The sequence below is a fragment of the Scophthalmus maximus genome, chromosome 3, assembly GCF_022379125.1.
Source record: "Scophthalmus maximus strain ysfricsl-2021 chromosome 3, ASM2237912v1, whole genome shotgun sequence".
NCBI classification, from domain to species: Eukaryota; Metazoa; Chordata; class Actinopteri; order Pleuronectiformes; family Scophthalmidae; genus Scophthalmus; species Scophthalmus maximus.
Window position 1 is genome coordinate 1,307,501 of NC_061517.1, and position 20,000 is coordinate 1,327,500.

Sequence of the window (20,000 nt, forward strand, 5' to 3'; positions counted from 1 at the left end):
CTCTTTTAAATTAGTTAGTAACTAGTATTCACACATTCTTAAACTTGCATTTTGAGATAGTATTCAGATTTCTGTACATTGCGGATTGACAGTCAATTCAAAGTCTGATGTATTACAGTACATTGACAATATTTTGACCAAATATTATAATTGCTTTTTTTGTTAAATGGGTTCTTAAAGAACCAGTGTGTAATTTTTATACTTTTCTGGCGGCATCTGGTGGTAAAGTTGCAAACAGCAACCAACCAAGCGACCGACAGGGGACACTTTATGGCGGCGCACGGCTGATTCCATTTCCGGTTTCCGGCAGCGTCTGAAAATCCAATGTGAACGCAACGTATTCTGGAGCGTTTAGTTCAACAACCGTATTCAAACACGACGTAGAAACATGGAGACTCACACGGAGGTCGGTCCACCTCATGGAACTATATTTAACATATATGAACACAGAGTTATGGACAATATATTCAACTTCTGTGAATAAGTTCCTTTAAATATTACACACTGTAGCTTTAAGTGTTAGTGACGTGTGGACGGAGTCACTGCCCAAACCAAGGTCACAGTGAATCTCCCAGGTACGAACTTACTGTAAAGTCGGAGTCGGATCTTGTGGGAGTATGCGGAGCCGTACTCATTGGAGGCGATACACTGGTACTCTGCCTCGTACTGTTCTGGATCGTTCCAGGCGTAGATGTCCAGCGTCCCCGAGCGCCTGCGCATGGACGTCTGAGCGTCACGCGCCACGTTGAAATACTTCCCGTTGCGCCTCCAAGAGAAACTTCACGATTGAGCGAAAAAGACAGAAAAATCAGGGAAGGTTTATTTCCCCTGGCAGATAATAAATGTCAGCTTGAATAAAAGAGTTCAGCGGCTCTTACATGGGATGAGGGTTTCCTTTGGCTTCACACTCGATGACCATGGTGTCTTTAGGGTCAACAATATGCTCCTTCATCGACTGCTTCACAATGGTGGGGGGTTGTCTGACTGCCGGCGGACAGAAATAAAATCAGCCTCGTAGATTGTAACAGCAGATGATTCAACAGGACACATCGACAGGAAGTTGAGTTACTGCCTTACTTTCCAGAGGGACGTCCAAAGACCAAACACTCTGCCATACAAGTAGCAGCAGCGCTGGTTTGACCAGTGTCACCATGGTTACAGCTCATTTAATCCAGCAGCAATTCTCCTGATCTTGGAATAAACAAGGAGAAGAAGAAGAAGAAATCTTTAAAAGTTCATTAAGTTTCAATTACTGAGTGATTTCACTGATGGTTCACAAACCATCCACCTTCCAGATGTGAACATTTTACAGTGGTGGAGAAACGAAAGCAGGAAATTTGTTTCAGTAAAAGTTCAGTAAAGTTTAATTAAAGGTAAAATATGAAAAATATAAAAATAAATTAGATGTATGAATGAGATAATAGTTGAGTTAAGGGGGAAAATCAGTCTTCAACAACTAAATTTGTTTGATATATAAGATAATATAATGGAAACTGTCAGGTAAACGTAGTTTAGTTAAATGTAAATTAAATGTAGAAGAGTAAAAGTACAAATTTCAGTATTTGAATCAAAATACTTTTGAGCTGCGACAGTGAATCGATTCATCGATTAGTAATCGACTACTAAATTAATCACCAACTATTTTGATAATTGATTAATCGGTTTATGAAAAAAAAGGCATAATTCTCTGATTTCAGCTTCTTCAATGTGGGAAACACAGTCAATACTTTTCACCTTTTCATGTGAATTTTATGGACCAAACAACTAATCGATTAATCGAGAAAATAATTGATGGATTAGTCAATAATAAAAATAATGGTTGGTTGCAGCCTTAATGTACTTAGTTACTTTTCATCTCTCACACCAAACAGATTCTCTCAGAATTTCCGCTCAAACATAAGATCAGGTGATTGAACTGAGTCTCGAGCTGCAGCGAGAAGACGAGGTAATAAACTGTCACAATGTTTCCTCACCTCATGTCACGTACAGTCAGATCAGGGCTCTCTCCTCCCCATCGCCGTGGCGTCCGCAGCGCGTCGATAATTTCCAATGCCTCTCCTCCAGGTGATCGATTCATTCACGTTCCAGTGCCTCAAACATCAGGTCGAGAACCCTGAGAGGAGTTGATACACTTCAGTCACAGAGGTTCTTTCAGCCACTGCCACTTCACGCTCGGCCCACTCGCCTCATGAATAATGAATGGGCATCATACACCACCCACAGCTCACCCACCACTCTCCACTGCTGCGACCAGAATCCGCAACAATCCATCTCCGTCCAACACACTCACACAGTTTGTCCGAGTTCAGAGAATCACCGCGTGGCGTCAGATCATATGTTTCTCTCTCATAACTCAATGATATCTGCTTCACCCGGGTCCAGGGTGAGCCGCGATGCCCGATCAGTACAGTACACTGGGAGGAACACAACGAGCCATATTCTGTACAATTTGCATTCCTGTTGGTTTTGATGACATCAGAGTGTGGGTTTCATTGTTGAGGGGACAGAGAATGAAAGAAATGTTTGTTTTCTCTCATATGAATTTTACATGCGGGAAAAATATATCAAGTTACACGACTCCATAGCCCTGGAGGATGGAAATATACCCGACATTCTCCCTCCACACCTCCTGAACGCCACATTCTTGTAAAATCAAATGTTATCTCTTTTGGACTGGCTCATTCACATGCACATCCTCAGAGGAGACGAAGGTCATTACCATTCAGAAAACCTACACAAGGGGGAAGGAGCAGTTTTGTTTTCTCGACACAAAGACGCAGGAGAAGCTGTATTCGTGAGACAAAAGCCGTCACACGGCAGCGGACGGAGTCCTGACCTGTGTGGGCTTCCTGGCATCCGCACAGGGACGGACTGACCGGGCCAGACAATAGTGCTGGGGCGAGGTAAGGTCATGAGGATTGTTAGGTAAGGAACGTTTGCATGGAGGGATTCATGATCAATACTGAATCGATTTCTTTTCATTCACGTGTGTCAGGGGAGCGTCAGCGCCGTCGTGACGTCAAACCAGCCAGACTCGGTTTCCTCTGAACGTCTGAAACACAACTGGACTTTCCTCACGCAGACAACAAAAGCAGAAGGGGGCTCGTCGAGCGTCTTGGCTCTGGGAGCGGGGCTTCTCTCGGCGTTCGCGGGGGACGGCAGCAGGCCATGCAGTGAGCGGGGATCAGTGCCATGCACCAGATTGCACAGGGAAGAGGCAGCGCGGCGGACAAGGCCGGCTCAGTGACGACAACAAGGCCTCTGTGCTCGCCGGTGTTGTCGGGCACGTGCGCCCAGGGGTTTTCGGGTAAGAGCAGATGGTGCGTGGGAGGGGGAGGGTCCAACCACACAGGCTGCCCATTCAGACCGAGAGCACCTATCACTCTGACGTCACTGCGTCAGGGGGACGACCACACGAAGAAGAGGCTGCGGAGGAACTCCTCAGCGGGACGATGTTCCTGCCTCACGCCGCTGAAGTCGGTGAGGTCGTCTGTCACCACAGCGACGCTCTGAGCCCGACGCCCACGTCAGCATGAAGCAGACGTGGAAGAAGATAGAAATGTCAGAGTGTAGAAACACTCATCGTGCATCAGGTAAACTTCCAGGATTACTTGATACACTGGTCGATGAGACATTCCGCCTCAGGATCAATAAAATCTCAACTTACTTGATTTTTTTCCCCTCATCCTGTGCAATATATGTGTCTGGCTGTGTATATGTATACATGTACATATATGTATACATGTGTATATGTGTGTATGTATATGTATGTACATATTCATATTTTATTACTTAGACTAACATTTTCAATTACTTGCACTCGTGTATGAAATATAAATACCTTTTATTACAGTCTTTTTTATAGTTATTTTCTATTTTTTGCCATATTTTATTATCTACCTTTTCCCCAATGCCTTCGACTCTTGCTGCTGCTGAATTTCCCCAATATGTATCTTATCTTAAAAATATATTTTTTAATCTGAATCATTAAAGTCACTTATCAAATAAAGGTAATTAAGTCAAATTTTTTTTGCATTGTAATTGTTGAATATAATAAGTAAAGTTTTAGTACCACAACATTGTACGTACTGTAGTTACTTTCCACTACAAAGCATAACATGCTTACAGTTACACTGCTAGCATGATGATAGTTAGCGGGCGTGCTATTTAGCATGTTCACCATTGTAGTTTAGCCTGTTAGCATGCTAGCATTCGCTTAGTGGCACGATAAGCTCAGAGCAGCGCTGAGGCTGATGGGAAATGTCGTCATGTTTGAAGGTATCTCATCATTTTGCACAGATCGGAATCAGCAGTGGTGAAGCTACATGAAATGTTGAGGGGTCATCAAAGTTCCTGCAACTGATCCTGAGGTGAACGTGAACGTCTGGACCAGATTTCATGATCTTTATCGAATAGTTGTCGAAACATTTCACTCAAATGACAAATGTCAACGAACAGCTAAAAGGAAAAGTCAGAGAAAGACCCAGGGATACTTAGTCATCAGACAGTTGCAGTATGATGGAAAACTTCTTAATGTTTTAGTTAGTAGTTGCTGTAAAGTTCAATACACATTACATTCATCTCTTCAACATTGCCACATGAAGATGATTGTCCCAGCCCGTCGTCTCAGGGGCAGGTGTAAGCTGAACAATATCGTGTGCTAATCTGCTGAGGTGGTTTTAGACCCCGCCCCACTTCTCAGCTCGGACTATGACGTCATCAAGAAGACGTCGACGTCCACTGATGCTCGTCCGGTCCTGAACGACAGCTGGAAGAGCTGCAGCGTGCTGACATGTTGTAATCCAACCGTTTATGAATCTGTGAGTGAGTTCCTACCTTCGTTTTCTTTTCCTCTCGTTGCAGTGAAACCCGGACGCTCAACTTCGGTCCCATCCAGTGTCACCGCAGGTTCACAGCAGCAGCATCTGATGTTTGTGCCTCCGTCATGTTAAAGCAGGTGAAAGAGAAGATGACAGAGGCTCATGCGGCCAATCAGGACGGCTGTTTCGAGCCGGGGTCACACACACGAGAGCCCGTCATAATAAATCCATTGTGAAGTCCACACATAAATATGACGTCATCTCCACTGTGACGGAAAAGTGACACCGAGCCGACGCGTCACGCACAAGTTGGTGAGAAAAGGCTAATGTGTCATCAGGCTACTTTCAGCAACAGTCAACTCCGATGATTCTGTATTTTAAAATGTTTGTTGTTGGATTTTCATGGTGCGAGAAGTGGGCGGCACACTGACCTTAGTATCTTCACTCTGGCTGACACGATCGCTCACACTCGGCCTCACAAAGCTGGTTCTGTTTGGGACAAAGTCAGAGTATTGTGGACAGGGAGCGCACAGCTTCCAGACACATGGGACGGGATTTAACCCGTCTCCTCCCGGCAACTGGACGACTTCTTCTCCCTCATTCATAAATCATTTCACTCAATATGTTCAGTAAACAAAACAAAAAAGTTAACAAGTCCTAATAAATATAAATTTATTTTAGATGTACACTCAAAGAATCAATAAGACAATATGATACAAAAAACATATAACAAAAATATTTCACGTATGGAACTTAAACAAACCTTGACAAAAAAAAGTGCGTGAGATGCTTTACTTTATGAATGTGCGTATTTGTTCTTCGCGTATACGTCGAGAAGTCAGACGATATGGTATATGGATGTGAGACCTGTTGATGCCGTTGCATCGATCACACATACACTACAAGACGGAAAAATAACAGACACATTACAATGCAATTGAACAACATTATAATTTAGGATTATAAGAAAAGAAAATAATGAATAAATAAAAGTCTGCAGCCATGTTAGTGGTTGTGAGGCTGCATTTGGGCACAGTTGTGATATGAGGTATTTGAAACAATGGCACGCTAACACGCCCACAAATGATGATATTGAGCTAGCTAGCATGTTTACAATCTAAGTTTATTATGTTAGCTTGAGGTCGTCTTGAAAACAAAATCATCTGGCTCCAAATTCCTGCACCATTGACTGACATCGTCATCCATAGAGCACATTTCAGCAAATCGTTTTTTTATGTTCACTGATCAGCCACAACATGAAAAACAGATATTTTAGCACTGAAGCTGATCCGTGTAAGTAATATGCATCTACTTTTTTTTTCTTTCTTATACCTGCTCACATCCATCTCTGTTTCATCTCCCAGGCCCTCCCACTCATCCAGTCTTTAGATCTGCTCACGGCCGACCGCTCTGCCCCGAGCACCAAACAGAGCCGGGCCAGTTTGGGCCGGTTTCTCTCCAGGTAGCTGTGGGTGTCTCTCCGCAGCTGGTTCAGGGCCCCCGGGCGGCTCTCGTCAAGGGACACCACGGCACTCAGCATGGGGTTGAAGCGGAAGTAGACGTCTGAGGCGAGCAGGTCGTCCAGAAGTGTGTGGACCCCTTCAGTGTCCGTGGCACTGCAGATCAGGTTGCTGATTTTGGCCCTCAGGCTGGTGGAGGTGGCAGGGCCCTTCTTAGCATTGTCAAAGCGACCGGTGCCAAGGGACAACACACACTGGAAGGGCTGGTTGGGCCACAACAGACGGCTTTCGTGGACTGCCAAGGCACAGGGGTTGTTCAGGATAATTCCTCCGTCCTACAAAGAGGACAAGAATTTTGTTCAATAATAATCTACCCTGAATTATAGCTTGAAAATGAACAAATAACAATAAAGCAGGTTTCTTAATAAGTGGGATTAAAGAATGTATTGTTATGTCCTGGCGCAGCTAGACTAATGGTCCGTCCCATTTCCCCTCACTTGGCCCTACCCCTTGGCCCTACCCCTTTACCCCCCCACCTGAAGTCAGCATCTGACCACCCTACGTTTGAAGGGATGTTTGAATTTGTTTAAAGGGGTAGATAACCCCTACCCCTTGATCTTCAAAAGAAAAGTGTCACCCTACCATATGCAGGAATGCGCAAAATGGATGGGTAGGGCCAAGGGGTAGGGCCAAATTGGGGAAATGGGACAGATCCTAAAATATTCAAATGCCTTTAAGTCTGGGACTTCTCAGGTCATTTTTCGATTTCCAAGAAGCGTTAGCAACGGACGCAGACTGGCAAGTTTTCTGTTGGTTGGAAATCCCTTCCCAATGGAGGGGGATCCAGACCGAGTCTGGCAGAGCAAATGAAACGAGTTCCCAGATTTCGTCTTGGTCCCAGGCTAGAATCTTTATATATTTTGTCATTTTTGCCTAAAGGTAGGTAGTGTGAATCTTTGACATAGCAGATGGCAGTCATTGAACTTTTTCTAACCCTAGATTTATGTTTTATTTAATTCTTTCCTACTGAAATTTATTTTATTGTTTTTGTGTGCAGTACAGGTCATTGAGGTGTGGTTGGTCATACAAGGAGAACAAGTGGACAGCAATCTCGCCATTAATCTGGTGGTGAAAGTGAATCAAAACGTTAAAAGTTATGGGTCGAAAACAGGTAGAATAATGAATTGAATCTCAGTGTAAAGCTTCCATTTGACAACAGGTTCGTTCAAAGCTTCACTGTAAAAATACCAAATACTAATAAATACAGCAATATATGGAGGAAAGTCATTTTATTTTTCAAATATATACATATATAAATGGGTGTAGCTCCTTATAACTACAAAACTGTACAGAAAAGTACTTAAAGGAAATATTTTAATTTGTTAACTAACACTTTTTTGGTAGAAACCAGAGCACCCAAAGAAAACCCACACCACATCAGGAGGAGGTGTTCACATTCATAATGGCTCGTGACTGGGAATTGATCCATTGCCATATGGCCGTAACATCATCCTGTTGACCACCGCCGGCTCATTTGGCAGCGTCCATCTCTGAGGTTTTCTCAGTCCCAGAAAGTGATGGACTTCCTTCAAGGTGGAGGCATTCTCCATATTAGTGAGGGACAGCAACTTGTCAACCTCATCCTGAAGGTTTTGAACCTGCTGAGTCATTGTGAGGACTCCAGCTTCATACCTTTGTTTGTCCTTTTGGTATGAAGCTCTGACTCTTTCCAGTTCTTCTTGGAGAATCTGTTTGTTCTTCCTCTCCTTCTGGAGCTCAGCCTCCTGCTCAGCCCTCAGCTTTTGCAAACAGATCTTGTCTTGTGACTCCCTCTTTGCACGAGACTTGATTTCTAATTGAAGTGATTGCTGAAGGTCTTTAACCTGCTTGGTCATTGTGAGGACTCCAGCTTCATACCTTTGTTTGTCCTCTTGGTATAAAGCTCTGACTCTGTCCAGTTCTTCTTCGAGAATGTGTTTGTCCTCTCTCTCCACCTGGAGCTCAGCCTTCATTTTCTGCAGCAAGCGCTGGTGTTGTGACTCTCCGTCTGCGCTAGACCTATTACTTTGTCTGTCCTCTCGGCATGAAGCTCTGACTCTGTCCAGTTCTTCTTGGAGGGTCTTGTTTTTCTCTCTCTCTAGCTGAAGATCCTCTACCATCCTTTGGAGATGGGCATCCTGCTTAGCCTTTGGGTTTATGACATAGGTTCTGGGGTTCTGTAACACCTGGTCTCTCTGAGAGCCCCAACGAAATGTGTTTTGACTGTTGTCCTGCTGACAGTCCCCACCCCCCAGCTTCTGAGGAGTGGCCGACTGTGTGCCTTCTTTTGAGAGGTCCCTGTTCGAAACTTTGGCCATTTCAGGGATTTTACTTGGCACCTCTGCCATCCATTGGAGCCGGGCATCCTGCTTAGCCCTCATGTAGGTTCTGGGGTTCTGTAACATCCGGTCTCTCTGAGAGCCACAACGAAATGTGTTCTGACTGTTGTCTTGCTGACAGTCTTTCCCCCCCAGCTTCTGAGGGGTGGCAGACTGTGTGCCTTCTTTTGAGTGGTCCCAATTCAAACCTCTGACCATTTGAGGGATTTTACTTGGCACCTCTGCCATCCTTTGGAGATTGCCGTCTTGCTTAGTTCTCGGCTTTATGACATAGGTTCTGGGGTTCTGTAACACCTGGTCTCTCTGAGAGCCCCAACAAAATTTGTTCTGGCTGTTGCCTTGCTGACAGTCTTTCCTTCCCAACTTCTGAGGAGTGGCAGTCTGAGGGCCTTCCTTTGAGCAGTCCCTGTTCGATCCTCTGGCCATTTGAGTGACTTTACTTGGCTCCTTTGCCATCCTTTGGAGATGGCCGTCCTGCCTAGCCCTGTAGGTTCTGGGGTTCTGTAACACCCGGTCTCTCTGAGAGCCCAGACGAAATGTGTTCTGACTGTCTTTCCTTCCCAACTTCTGAGGAGTGGCAGACGGTGTGCTTTTTTTTGAGAAGACCCCGTTCAAACCTCTGACTGATTGAGGGATTTTACTTGGCTTCACTGCCATCCTTTGGAGTTGGGCATCCTGCTTAGCCCCTGGCTTTATGTCATAGGTTCTCGGGTTCTGTAACACCCGGTTTCTCTGAGAGCCCCAACCAAATGTGTTCTGGCTGTTGTCTTGCTGACTGTCTTTCCTCCCCAGCTTCTGAAGAGTGGCAGACTGAATGCCTTCTTTTGAGAGGTCCCTGTTCCAACCTCTGACCAATTGAGGGATTTTACTTCTTGGCGGCATGCTGTAAAATGTGGAGGTTGAGTTAGGTTCAAATTAACCTTCATGTGTTAAGTGAAAGTTGTTCGCTGAGCAGATGTCTGATTCGATCTGAAGTTTTTTCTTCCTCACAACATCTTGTCTGGTCTCATGCCGAAAGGTTTGAAACTATTTCACTGGAGAGCTGCAGCACCACATACATAAGGGATCTGATGATGTCACCATGGAATGCCTGTGAAGTGGCCTTTGAAGTGAACTTTGATTGGAGGATTCCATTTCTTCTTGTACTGTTTTTTTCCAGGCAGTATTTGCCCTTGAGTGGAAATGACATGCCCGAAGAAGATGGGTCTCTTCGAGAAACAGGGGACCTCCTTAAGACAAGATCAGACTGCAAGAGTCTCCCCCTGCACTGAGTTTGAAACCTTCCTTCAGGCGAGTTTTAGAGCAGCCTGTAACAAGCGCACTAGAAGTAGGAACTACTTAATTCCCATCGTAATAAACCTGCTCAACTTGTATATTATACATATTTATATTAGTAACTGCAGTAAACCAAGATTTTGGTGTTGTACTTAGCCTTTTACTTTGTTGTTTTTGCCCCTGTGTTTGTACGCGTGGAGAAAATAACCCAACAATGCTTTAATGGAATTTCATCAAACTGGTAATGTCGTCGGGAGGTAACCGTCAAATTATTAACTTTTGGAACTTATCGGTCAAAGGCCAAGATCAACCCAAAAAATGATCCAAAAAATATATATTATCTTGTGATTAAAGATCTCGTTGGTTTCTCAGTCTAAAAATTGTTTTTGTTTCTTTTTCCTTCACATTAATAAAAATGCAAAGACATCACCGAAAAACATCATGTAAAAAACAAATACTAATAAATACAGCAATATATGCAAGAAATTTTTATTTTTCATTTTTCAAATGTATACAAATATATAAATGGGAATAAATCCGTATAACTTCAAAAACCTACAGAAAAGTACTTCAAGCTGATATCTCAATTTGAAAGTTTTTTTTGTTTGTTTTTTTAATGGGAGAAACCAGAGCACCAAAAGAAAACCCACAATGCCTCAGGAGACAATGATCACATTCATGATGGCTCGTGACTGGGAATCAATCCGTCACCATCTGGCTGTGACATTGTCCTGTTGGCCACTGCCGGCTCGTTTGGCGTCGTCCATCTCTGAGGTTTTCTCAGTCCCAGTAAGTGTTGGACTTCCTTCAGGGTTGAAGCCTTTTTCTTAATGGGGTTCTCTATATCCGTGAGGAACTGCAGCTTGTCAAACTCATCCTGAATATATTTAACGTGCTGCGTCATTGTGAGGACTCCAGCTTCATACTTTTGTTTGTCCTTTTGGTGTAAGGCTCTGACTCTGTCCAGTTCTTCTTGGAGAATCTGTTTGTCCTCTTTCTCCACCTGGAGCTCGGCCCTCAGCTTTTGCAACCAGATCTTGTCTTGTGACTCTCTCTCTGCACAAGACTTGATTTCGATGTCATGCGCTTGCTGAAGGCCGTCATACCTTTGTCTGTCCTCTTGGCATGAAGCTCTGACTCTGTCCAGCTCTTCTTGGAGAATTTGTTTTTTCTTCCTCTCCACCTGGCGCTCAGCGTCCTGTTCAGCCCTCAGCTTTTGCAACAAGATCTTGTCTTGTGACTCTCTCTTGGCACAAGATTTGATTTCCAAGTCAAGCGCTTCCTGAAGGTCTTTAACCTGCGGTGTCATTGTGAGGACTCGAGCTTCATACCTTTGTTTGTCCTTTTGGTATGAGGCTCTGACTGTGTCCAGTTCTTCTTGGAGAATCTGTTTGTTCTTCCTCTCCACCTGGTGCTCAGTGTCCTGCTCAGCCCTCAGCTTTTGCAACCAGATCTTGTCCTGTGACTCTCTCCCTGCACGAGATTTGATTTCCATGTCAAGCGCTTCCTGAAGGTCTTTAACCTGCTGCGTCATTGTGAGGACTCCAGCTTCATACCTTTGTTTGTCCTCTTGGCATGAAGCTCTGACTCTGCCAAGTTCTTCTTGGAGAGTCTTGTTTTTCTCCCTTTGTAGCTGCAGCACCTCCGACGTCCTTTGGAGATGGACGTCCTGCGTAGCCTTCGGCTTTGTGCCAAAACTCCTGGGGTTCTGTAGCATCCGGTCTGTCTGAGAGCCCGGACGAAATGTGTTCTGACTGTTGTCTTGCTGACAGTCTTTTCTCACCAACTTCTGAGGGGTGGCAGACGGTGGGCCTTCTTTTGAGAGGTCCCTGTTCAAACCTCTGACCAATCGAGGAATTTTACTTGGCTTCCCTGCAATCCTTTGTAGATGGGCGTTCTGCTTAGCCCTCTGGTTTATGATGTCGGTTCTGGGGTTCTGTAATACCCGGTCTCTCTCAGAGCCCGATTGAAATGTGTTTTGGCTGTGATTTTGCCGACTGTCTTTCGTCCCCAGTGCCTGAGGAGTGGCAGACTGTGGAACTTCTTTTGAGATGTCCCTTTTCCAACCTTTGACTAATTGAGGGATTTTGCTTCTTGGCGGCATGGTGTATAATGTGGTGGCGGAGGAATTAGGTTCTAAACAACCTTGATGTGTAAAGTTAAAGTTGTTCACTGAAAAGATCTTGTCTGATCCAATCTTAAGTCTTTATGTTTTGTCTCTTGTTTCATGCTGAAAAGTTTGAAACGATTTCACTGGAGAGCTGCAGCACCACATACATAATAGATCTGATGATGTCACCATGGAATGCCTGTGAAGTGGCCTTTGAAGTGATCTTGAGGATTTCATTTCTGCTTGTTTAATCAAAATCTGACATTCAAATTTCAACAGAGGTGCTGCCCCACTCGCAGCACTGAACACAGGCTTCAGACCTGTTTCTAAATCCTGTTCAAAGAAAGATTCTTGGAGGGATTGTTTGGTTTGTTCGGTGGATCATTCGGTGTAGAAACTTTATTCAAAAGATGAAACTTAGGTGTAGTACTGAGATGTGCCAATCAAGTACAAGTACTTACATTTGGGTAATTGCTGACACCAAGTACAGATATAAGTACTTGCCCCTGTGTGAAAACAGATGGTTCTCTTGGTCCTCCGTAAGGCGAGGTCTATATCAGACTGCACTGTGAGTTTGAAACTTTCCTTCAGGCAGGAGATTTAGAGCAGCCTATAACAAGCACACTAGATGTACAAACTCCTTTGTTCCCTTCATAATAAATCTGCTCAACTTCAATGTTATACATATTAATATTAGTAACTGCAGTAGAACCAAGATTTTGGTGTACTTGTTGTACGTTATAGGATAAATCTTAGGAACATGTCTGTACTTTTGTATTCATGATAAAAGACTGTTTGAAAGTTTGAAAGTTCCGGTCTTTTTTGGATTTCATATAAAGACTGATGAAGAGCAGGTTTATGAAGTGAAACCTGTCATTCCTCCTACTTCACCACCCAAAATAACTTTTGTATATTCATTATACGCTGACCCCCCTGCCCCTGCATATCTCCTCACACCCATCATCCCCCCACCACTCCTCCTGGTCACACACACACACACACATCTCTCATCCACCTGTATTATTGTCCACTGCAACTAAATCTGTATAGTATGTTCATATCACCTCAATAAGTTATCGACCTGTACATTTGTCCATATTCTGTATATTCTGTATATTATCTGTTACCTAGCATAGCATGTTCACTGCACCTTAATCTGTATATTATAGTCTGTAGAATACACTTATACTTATATTTATAGTATTTATTTATATTTATAGCATCCCATTAATCCTATCTGTAAATTCTGTAATTACTTTTGTACATAGCACAGACTCTTGCACTATCTGCTTATTGCACTTCTGGTGAGATGCCAAACCTCATTTCGTTACTCTATACTTGTATATGTGTAATGACAATAAAGTTGAATCTCATCTCATCTCATCTCATCTCATCTCATTACATTTTTATTCCATCTGTTGTAAACAAAACAATAAATAAATGTATCAGAAACGACTGTCGTTTCCTACCTGGTGAATATCACTTTGAAGGGGGAACTCCTGGAAGTATCCTGGCGCAGCGGAAGACGCTCGGACCGCCTGCCACATCTGGTAGCCTGAGCCTCCTGCGTAGCGGCTGAGGGAACCAGGTTTGTGGTTGTAGTTCCGGAAGACGAAGGCCTTCGGACTGGTGCCCCAGTTCACCACGGCACTCACTGCCGACACCTGAGCAGATACCAACGATACCCTCTGTTAAACCTGTGCTAACTACAGTTGCTGCAAATTTTACAGCACTGTACATTCATTTAGTTGACACTTGTCCAAAGCAACTCACAACAAGCGTTTAGGTAGGCAGATAGCATTAAAGCCTCGCCCAGGGCACCACACTTTTTGATCGGGAATCGAACCACCCATCCTTCTGTAACAAAGTCAGCGGTGTAACCCACTGAGCAATACCAGCTGCACACTAGTCAGTTAGTGTGAGTCTGTGTTAACCAGAGAGAGCACCACACCTGCAGCTATCACCAGGAATTAGTCAGTACCTGTGAGTTACTGTTGTTTCTGTTGTGATAAAATAACAAAACACCAGGAAATAAAATGGAAACGACGTTAAAGATCTGTTGGAGTAACACTTGTAATTGTAGTTTACATGTTCCACCACAAGGGGACATACTAATACAGAAGCTGTAAACTCAAGTGCTGGGGTGACTGTGTTCTTACCTTGGGACTCAACTCATCTCTGGCTGTTTTAATAAGAACTCTGTTTCCCATCTTTTCTCTAAACGGGACAAAAGCAGACAGACAGTCGGTATCATGCTCTTCTTGACATTCTTGCTTTCTTCACTGGAGCACGTGTCTGGTTTTGTTTATTCATCTATACCGTAATATTGTTTCCCACGTCTCTGTGCTATAGTAGGAGTGACTCCAGCCCATCTTCATGGTGCCGACCAGCGGGTTCTGACGGAACACTTCAGAGCCAAACCGATGATACATGTCGGCACACTCCTCCAGAGAGAACCGGGCCAGACCCAGCATGAAGGCGAGAACAGCACCTGGAATGAACACACGCAGCAGAATGATCATTTCCAGACGGAGATACATGTGAAGATGAGAAGAACACAATAATTTGTCTTTTGTCACCTGTGCTCACGCCACAGATGTAGTCAAACAGCTGGTGGATCTCTCTGCCCGTCTCATCTTCCAGTAGCTTTAACACTTGCAGAGGCACCACTCCTCTGGAAAAAGACAAGACGGTCATGACACACACACACACACACACACACACACACACACACACACACACACACACACACACACACACACACACACACACACACACACACACACACACACACACACACACACACACACACACACACACACACACACACACACACACACACACACACACATCAAATACAATTTTTGACATGATTCAAAATATGTTTATAGGACAGAACATGATAATCAAGCGTCTGTGTTGATCTGATAAAACCAGTTGATGAATTAAGAAGAGAAGTTAATCCTAAACTTTATTAAATAGCCAATCTGCAGATTCTGATTAATAATTCAAAATATGATTTACAGATAGATAGTATAATAAGACTTTTTTGATGCCTGGAGAAAATGAATCTAATAAAGTGAATTCCCCAACATTTTACCATCATCAACATTAAAGTGATGTACTGATTAATACTTCAAGGATTATAACCTAATAATATACATTATTCTGAAATAAGTCATTCTACACAATAAGTGAGCTAAATTTGATGACAACACTTTGGTACTTTTACTTATAGAGTATTTCTTCACTGTACTGCAAAATGTAAAACATTCATTCTTTTAAGCTTTTCAAATGTGAGGGTTTGATATTTTTGTCATATTTGCACCTAAACTGTAAATGATTTGTCAGATCAGATGTGCAACTTGGAGATGTTATCTTGGGTTTTATATTTTTTCACTATTTTCTGACGTTTCACAGATTAAACAATAAATCGATTAACTGAGAAAATAATTGAAATATTCATTGCTTATTAAAATGATTTTGAGTTGCAGCTTTAGTTCTAGTATCATGGAAGGAAAATAATTCATTTAGAACAATAAATATAATAAGTATACCTCGTGCCACCACCATCAATTGAGAGCACTCGAATGCCGCGACCTTTGACCGGATCCACGTAGCCAATGAGAGCCAAGGTTTCTCTCAGCGCGTCCTGAAGCGCTCGGTCGTCTCTGTAGGTTCGACGCTTCTTCAGCAGGGCGACGGCAGTTTTCTCCTGGAAAAACAGAAACATCTTTAAGAACTCAGTGCGATCAAAACTGTCATAATGTGATCGTTGCTCCTCCAACAGACCTGCCATATGACAGCGTTGCATGACGGGTGACGGATGAGGTGCTCGTTGAGCGTCTCCACGCAGGCGACCAGAGCTGCCGGAGACGAAGCCTGTCCCAGACTGACGATCAACCCTCGTGTGATTTCCTCCGCCTGCCTCCGGCTCAACACAAGCTGACAGCCAACAACCAGAAGTCACTTACAAACGTTTGCACAAGTTTGTTTTTAGCTTCTCTTTCAAGACTAACTTTTTCATATCCTGCAGTGGTTAAAATTACATTTTAGAGAAGCACCATCTTGCAGAATGAGCTCAGGTTACGTGTGACCTCAACTCACCTTTTTATTCAACATGGCCTGTGATGATGTCATGGCAGGTTTGGTTTGACTCGTCTGGGTAAAGGGGCCCAGTTTCAGGAAAGATCCCAGCAGGTCCGGGATGGCAGTTGTCGGGTGGCGAAGGAAATCCACAAAGGTCACAGTCTTTGTGAGTCTCTCCGAGGTCTCAGACCCGGGGTCAACGGTTGGAAGATTCCTATCGGTGTCTTCGTCTCTGTCCAGTTCACTTGGACCATTGAAGTACTGATTGATGTGACCGGCCGTTTGGAAATAGTTCTCTGCAAAATTAGTCACAAAATGGCTGCTGTGGAAAAGACCTCGAGTCTCCGGTTCGTCGTGCTTCACTTGTGACGTAGCACGTTGAGTTTGTGCGGTAGACTGTGTTGAACTGTCAGTGCTCGTCTTTTGCAGAGGACGCTCCTCTCTCCTGCTCTGGACTTCATCTGAAACTTTAGCACCAAAGTATTTATTGATGTGTCCCGCAAAGTGAAGGTAGCCCTCCTCCCAGCTGCTGATAGACGGATCCTGAGGTTCCACTGTTGCCTGCTCAGCTCTCGGTTTCTCTTGCTCAGAGCTCATTCCACAAGTGTTTGTCATTTTCCTTCTCTTCTGCCTTCTGTGCGTGCCTCTGGCGGAAGACAGGGTTTGCACATTCTCCTGCAATTCAACTTTTGCAGGACCCTGGGAAAAGACTGTGTTAATGTGATTAGTGACGTAACTGTAGCTCTCGCCAAATCTCGTTGCCAAAGAGCTGATGTGAAATAACTGCAGTCCAGACGTTTCCCGGCTTGAAGGACTGGTTGCCGAGCTCTCCGGTCGGTCTTTGCGTTCCTGGACCTGGTGAGCGTCTTTGCCCTCAGATTCACTTTTCTCTGCGGCTCCTCCTCGCTGACTTAGACTTCGCCTCTGCGACCTGCCAAGAAACTCTGGAGCTGCGGCATCAAGGCTGGCATTTTCAGCAAGAGGTAAAACGTGCTTTCTCTTGAAGTAACTGTTAATGTGTCCGGACAGTTGATTAAATGATTGACCAAGGGAATTCCAATGAAAACTGTTCCGGGTCTCCTCAACGATCCCAACGGGAGCTTCGGCTTTGAACACATCCCTATTGGAGGACGAGTAAAAACACACAAGCCGGGGATGTTTGCAGTGGTACGAGGCAGAAGAGCCTGGGTCACTGTGGTTCAGACTTGTAAAAGTGGCATTTCCTGTAAATCTGGGCAGATGAGGTGGTGACAGCAGTGAATATCTGTAGAGGTGCAGGCAGAGCGAGGCTTTGGCCGGACGAGGGCGTTTCCTCAGGAGGTTCATGAGGTGCCTCATTCTGCAGTAGTGTCTCAAAGTCCTGTTCACAGAACTTGAACACATGTTGGTGACGAGGTAGAGCGACCCTGAGGCGGTCAGCGGCAATCGATCAACGTCCAGGCGTCACTCACACTGATTTAGGCCCCGAGCCATGACGCAACAAGAATCTAGGCGAACCAAAAAAAAAAAAAGCAAAGACATTATAACAAGACTGCTTTCACACAGGCAGCGGAGTCCCAACACTTTCCTTTCGCAAAATTTCCGGACGCCATTTTGCGGACATTTTCCCAAGTTCGCTTCTGAAAACAGCGATTTACAGGCCATCATCTTTGGAGGCTCACAATGATGTTGATGTTCAGCAGGTTGCTTCTTAGCACGCTAACATTTGCTAATTCGTGCTAAAGAAGGTACAGCTGAGGTTCATGGGAACGTCGTTTGGCATTAAACTTCAGGAGATCAATGCTATTACAGATCTGACTGTAAAGAACCTGGACGTCTGCACTGAATCTGATGCTGCTCCATCGAATAGATGTTGGCATATTTGATATTTCACTGAATAATTGTCTGGTGGCGCTAGAGAAAATGTCGTCATGGAAAATATCACGGCATCCAATGGTAAAGACATTTCTCTCGAAACATCAAACGTCGTCCTCATGGTGGCGCTGACTCGTCAACATTGTTCCTCTGGGGACCATGAACAACTATAAAGAATCAATCCAACAATAGACTGACATCATCCCTGGAGGCACAGGGCCAGAAAATGTAAAGGATAAATGTCTATTGTTTTACGAACAATAGCACATGAAAGTTATATTAAACTGAATATATTAAAACAACGGTTCAAAAACTTCCTTGGAAAAGCGGGAGGACATCGTCACGTCTATAAACAAACCCCTCTTGAAGGTGAACTGATCCGACTGTGTTCAAAGCACAAAGCTCCACAATCGCCTTTGTTCCACAATGTCCACAGTTTCCTAGTAAAGTGTCCCGACTGGACTGTAACACGAAACCCCAGGGCGAACACATCGGCCTGTAAACAACTCTGCCTTCAGCCAGAGACTCAAATATTTCAGAACATACACAGCCTTGCTCTTATATCTCTAACACATGAATGAATGAATGAATGAATGAATGGACTATATTGCTCAATTTAAAAGTGCATTTATCAAAAAAATGGCCGGTCTCTGAAGACGAGCACCGTTCCTCTGACGCCTTCACAGAAAAAACAGCTCCTGTGTTTCCTACTTCAGGGGAAGGTCGTGATCCTAAGTAGCTTTACTGTACTTACTGTAGCTCCTGTAACCTTGACAGAACAGATCTGATAAATAAAAACATAGATTTACCTGAGACACAACACCTACTTCTTCCTTCTTTACAACTCCTGTTCCACCAACTTTTCTGTCCTTTTTAAAATATTGTACACCACTTCTCGCAAACTGTCAGAGTCAATTTTTCTACAATGTTTTGACACCTGATTCTTCTACGGTACACAGAGCTCTAATCTTATTGGTCGAGCTGAGCTGTGGGGGGGCGGAGCTGCTCGACCAATGTTCTGTCAGACCACACGGGCTTAAGGGTCGCACGGGGTCTAAAATTAGGGAGGGGGGGGCAACACACACACACACACACACACACACACACACACACACACACGCTGACGCACTTACATTCTTCAGGCCTCATGTTAAACCTGATTGCACGACTGTAGTTTAACTGCCTGTAAATTACAGTTTGGATATTTTGTTCACACAGAAAATACTTTTAAAATTATATAAATTCCGCAGTACACGTCGAGTGATTACAATGCAGCAACAGTCTCATTTGTCAATGTAGGTCATGAAAATGAATTCATAAACTTTATCATGAAATTCATTTCAATTCCATAACTACACTGTAATCACAACAGAAAAGCGGTGAACAATTGAGCGGTTTATTTTACAGCCCTATGTTAAATCATCAGAGGCGGTACATCCACTAATTGTAGGGTCGATTGTTCGATTCCCGACTTGTCCACTTCACATGCAGTGTCCCTATAGGGGAAACTCTGAGTCATCTATAGGACTAGAAAAGTACTTCAAATGCAACTGTAGTTATCACTGTTATGTTTTATATAGAATATAGAATAATATTTACATAAGATAAAAAATAATTTATTCTATTTACCAACACCTTTGGCTCTGTATCCTTACTCAGTAAAAACATGAAGGCACCACCTCTTCTTCCCTTGTACTCACACACATTCCCAATAATTACCTTATTGATTCGCTTATATTCAAATAGTTTAACCAGTAACTTTGGACTAAAATCTACTTTAAATACATTTTAATATTCTGACAGCTGTTGCAGCGTCATGTGACAGACGCTGTCCAACAGCCACAACAACAACTAATAATAACCATCACACACTGTTGTGCACTGCAATGTATTGTTGATGGAATATGTTCACAGCACAAGAGGCTCACGAGCTTCAAAAAAAAGCTCTGTCCAGAAATGACCTCACAAACATTCACACTAGAAAATATCAGGCCAATTCAGTCGGGTTGAGTTT

At 43.8% G+C, this 20,000-nt stretch overlaps 2 protein-coding genes across 5 annotated transcripts in view; both read right to left on the reverse strand.

Annotated features, from left to right (window-relative positions):
* The window catches only part of nfascb (neurofascin homolog (chicken) b), a 16,057-nt gene extending 10,789 nt beyond the window's left edge, over positions 1–5,268 (reverse strand). Inside the window, exons 1-5 of one of the 2 annotated variants that reach the window (XM_047330869.1) lie at positions 4,837–5,268; positions 1,974–2,113; positions 1,078–1,186; positions 879–984; positions 588–778 (exon numbers count right to left, since the gene is read on the reverse strand). In XM_047330869.1, the coding sequence (XP_047186825.1) occupies positions 588–778; positions 879–984; positions 1,078–1,153 (373 nt within the window). In that variant the 5' untranslated portion in view covers positions 1,154–1,186; positions 1,974–2,113; positions 4,837–5,268. Of the gene's footprint in view, positions 1–587; positions 779–878; positions 985–1,077; positions 1,192–1,973; positions 2,114–4,836 lie in introns of both variants that reach the window. The other variant, XM_035645377.2, reaches the window with a different exon arrangement.
* Positions 5,269–5,475: 207 nt separating this feature from the next.
* The window catches only part of LOC118317000 (calcium-independent phospholipase A2-gamma-like), an 18,855-nt gene continuing 4,330 nt past the window's right edge, over positions 5,476–20,000 (reverse strand). The window contains exons 1-9 of one of the 3 annotated variants that reach the window (XM_035645393.2): positions 18,796–19,410; positions 16,151–17,619; positions 15,836–15,988; positions 15,601–15,758; positions 14,623–14,717; positions 14,363–14,534; positions 14,203–14,260; positions 13,513–13,707; positions 5,476–6,615 (exon numbers count right to left, since the gene is read on the reverse strand). In XM_035645393.2, coding sequence (XP_035501286.2) covers positions 6,157–6,615; positions 13,513–13,707; positions 14,203–14,260; positions 14,363–14,534; positions 14,623–14,717; positions 15,601–15,758; positions 15,836–15,988; positions 16,151–17,515 — 2,655 coding nt within the window. In that variant the 5' untranslated portion in view covers positions 17,516–17,619; positions 18,796–19,410 and the 3' untranslated portion in view covers positions 5,476–6,156. Of the gene's footprint in view, positions 6,616–10,406; positions 12,964–13,444; positions 13,708–14,202; positions 14,261–14,362; positions 14,535–14,622; positions 14,718–15,600; positions 15,759–15,835; positions 15,989–16,150; positions 17,620–18,795; positions 19,543–20,000 lie in introns of those variants that run through there. The other 2 variants (XM_035645396.2, XM_035645394.2) reach the window with 2 other exon arrangements.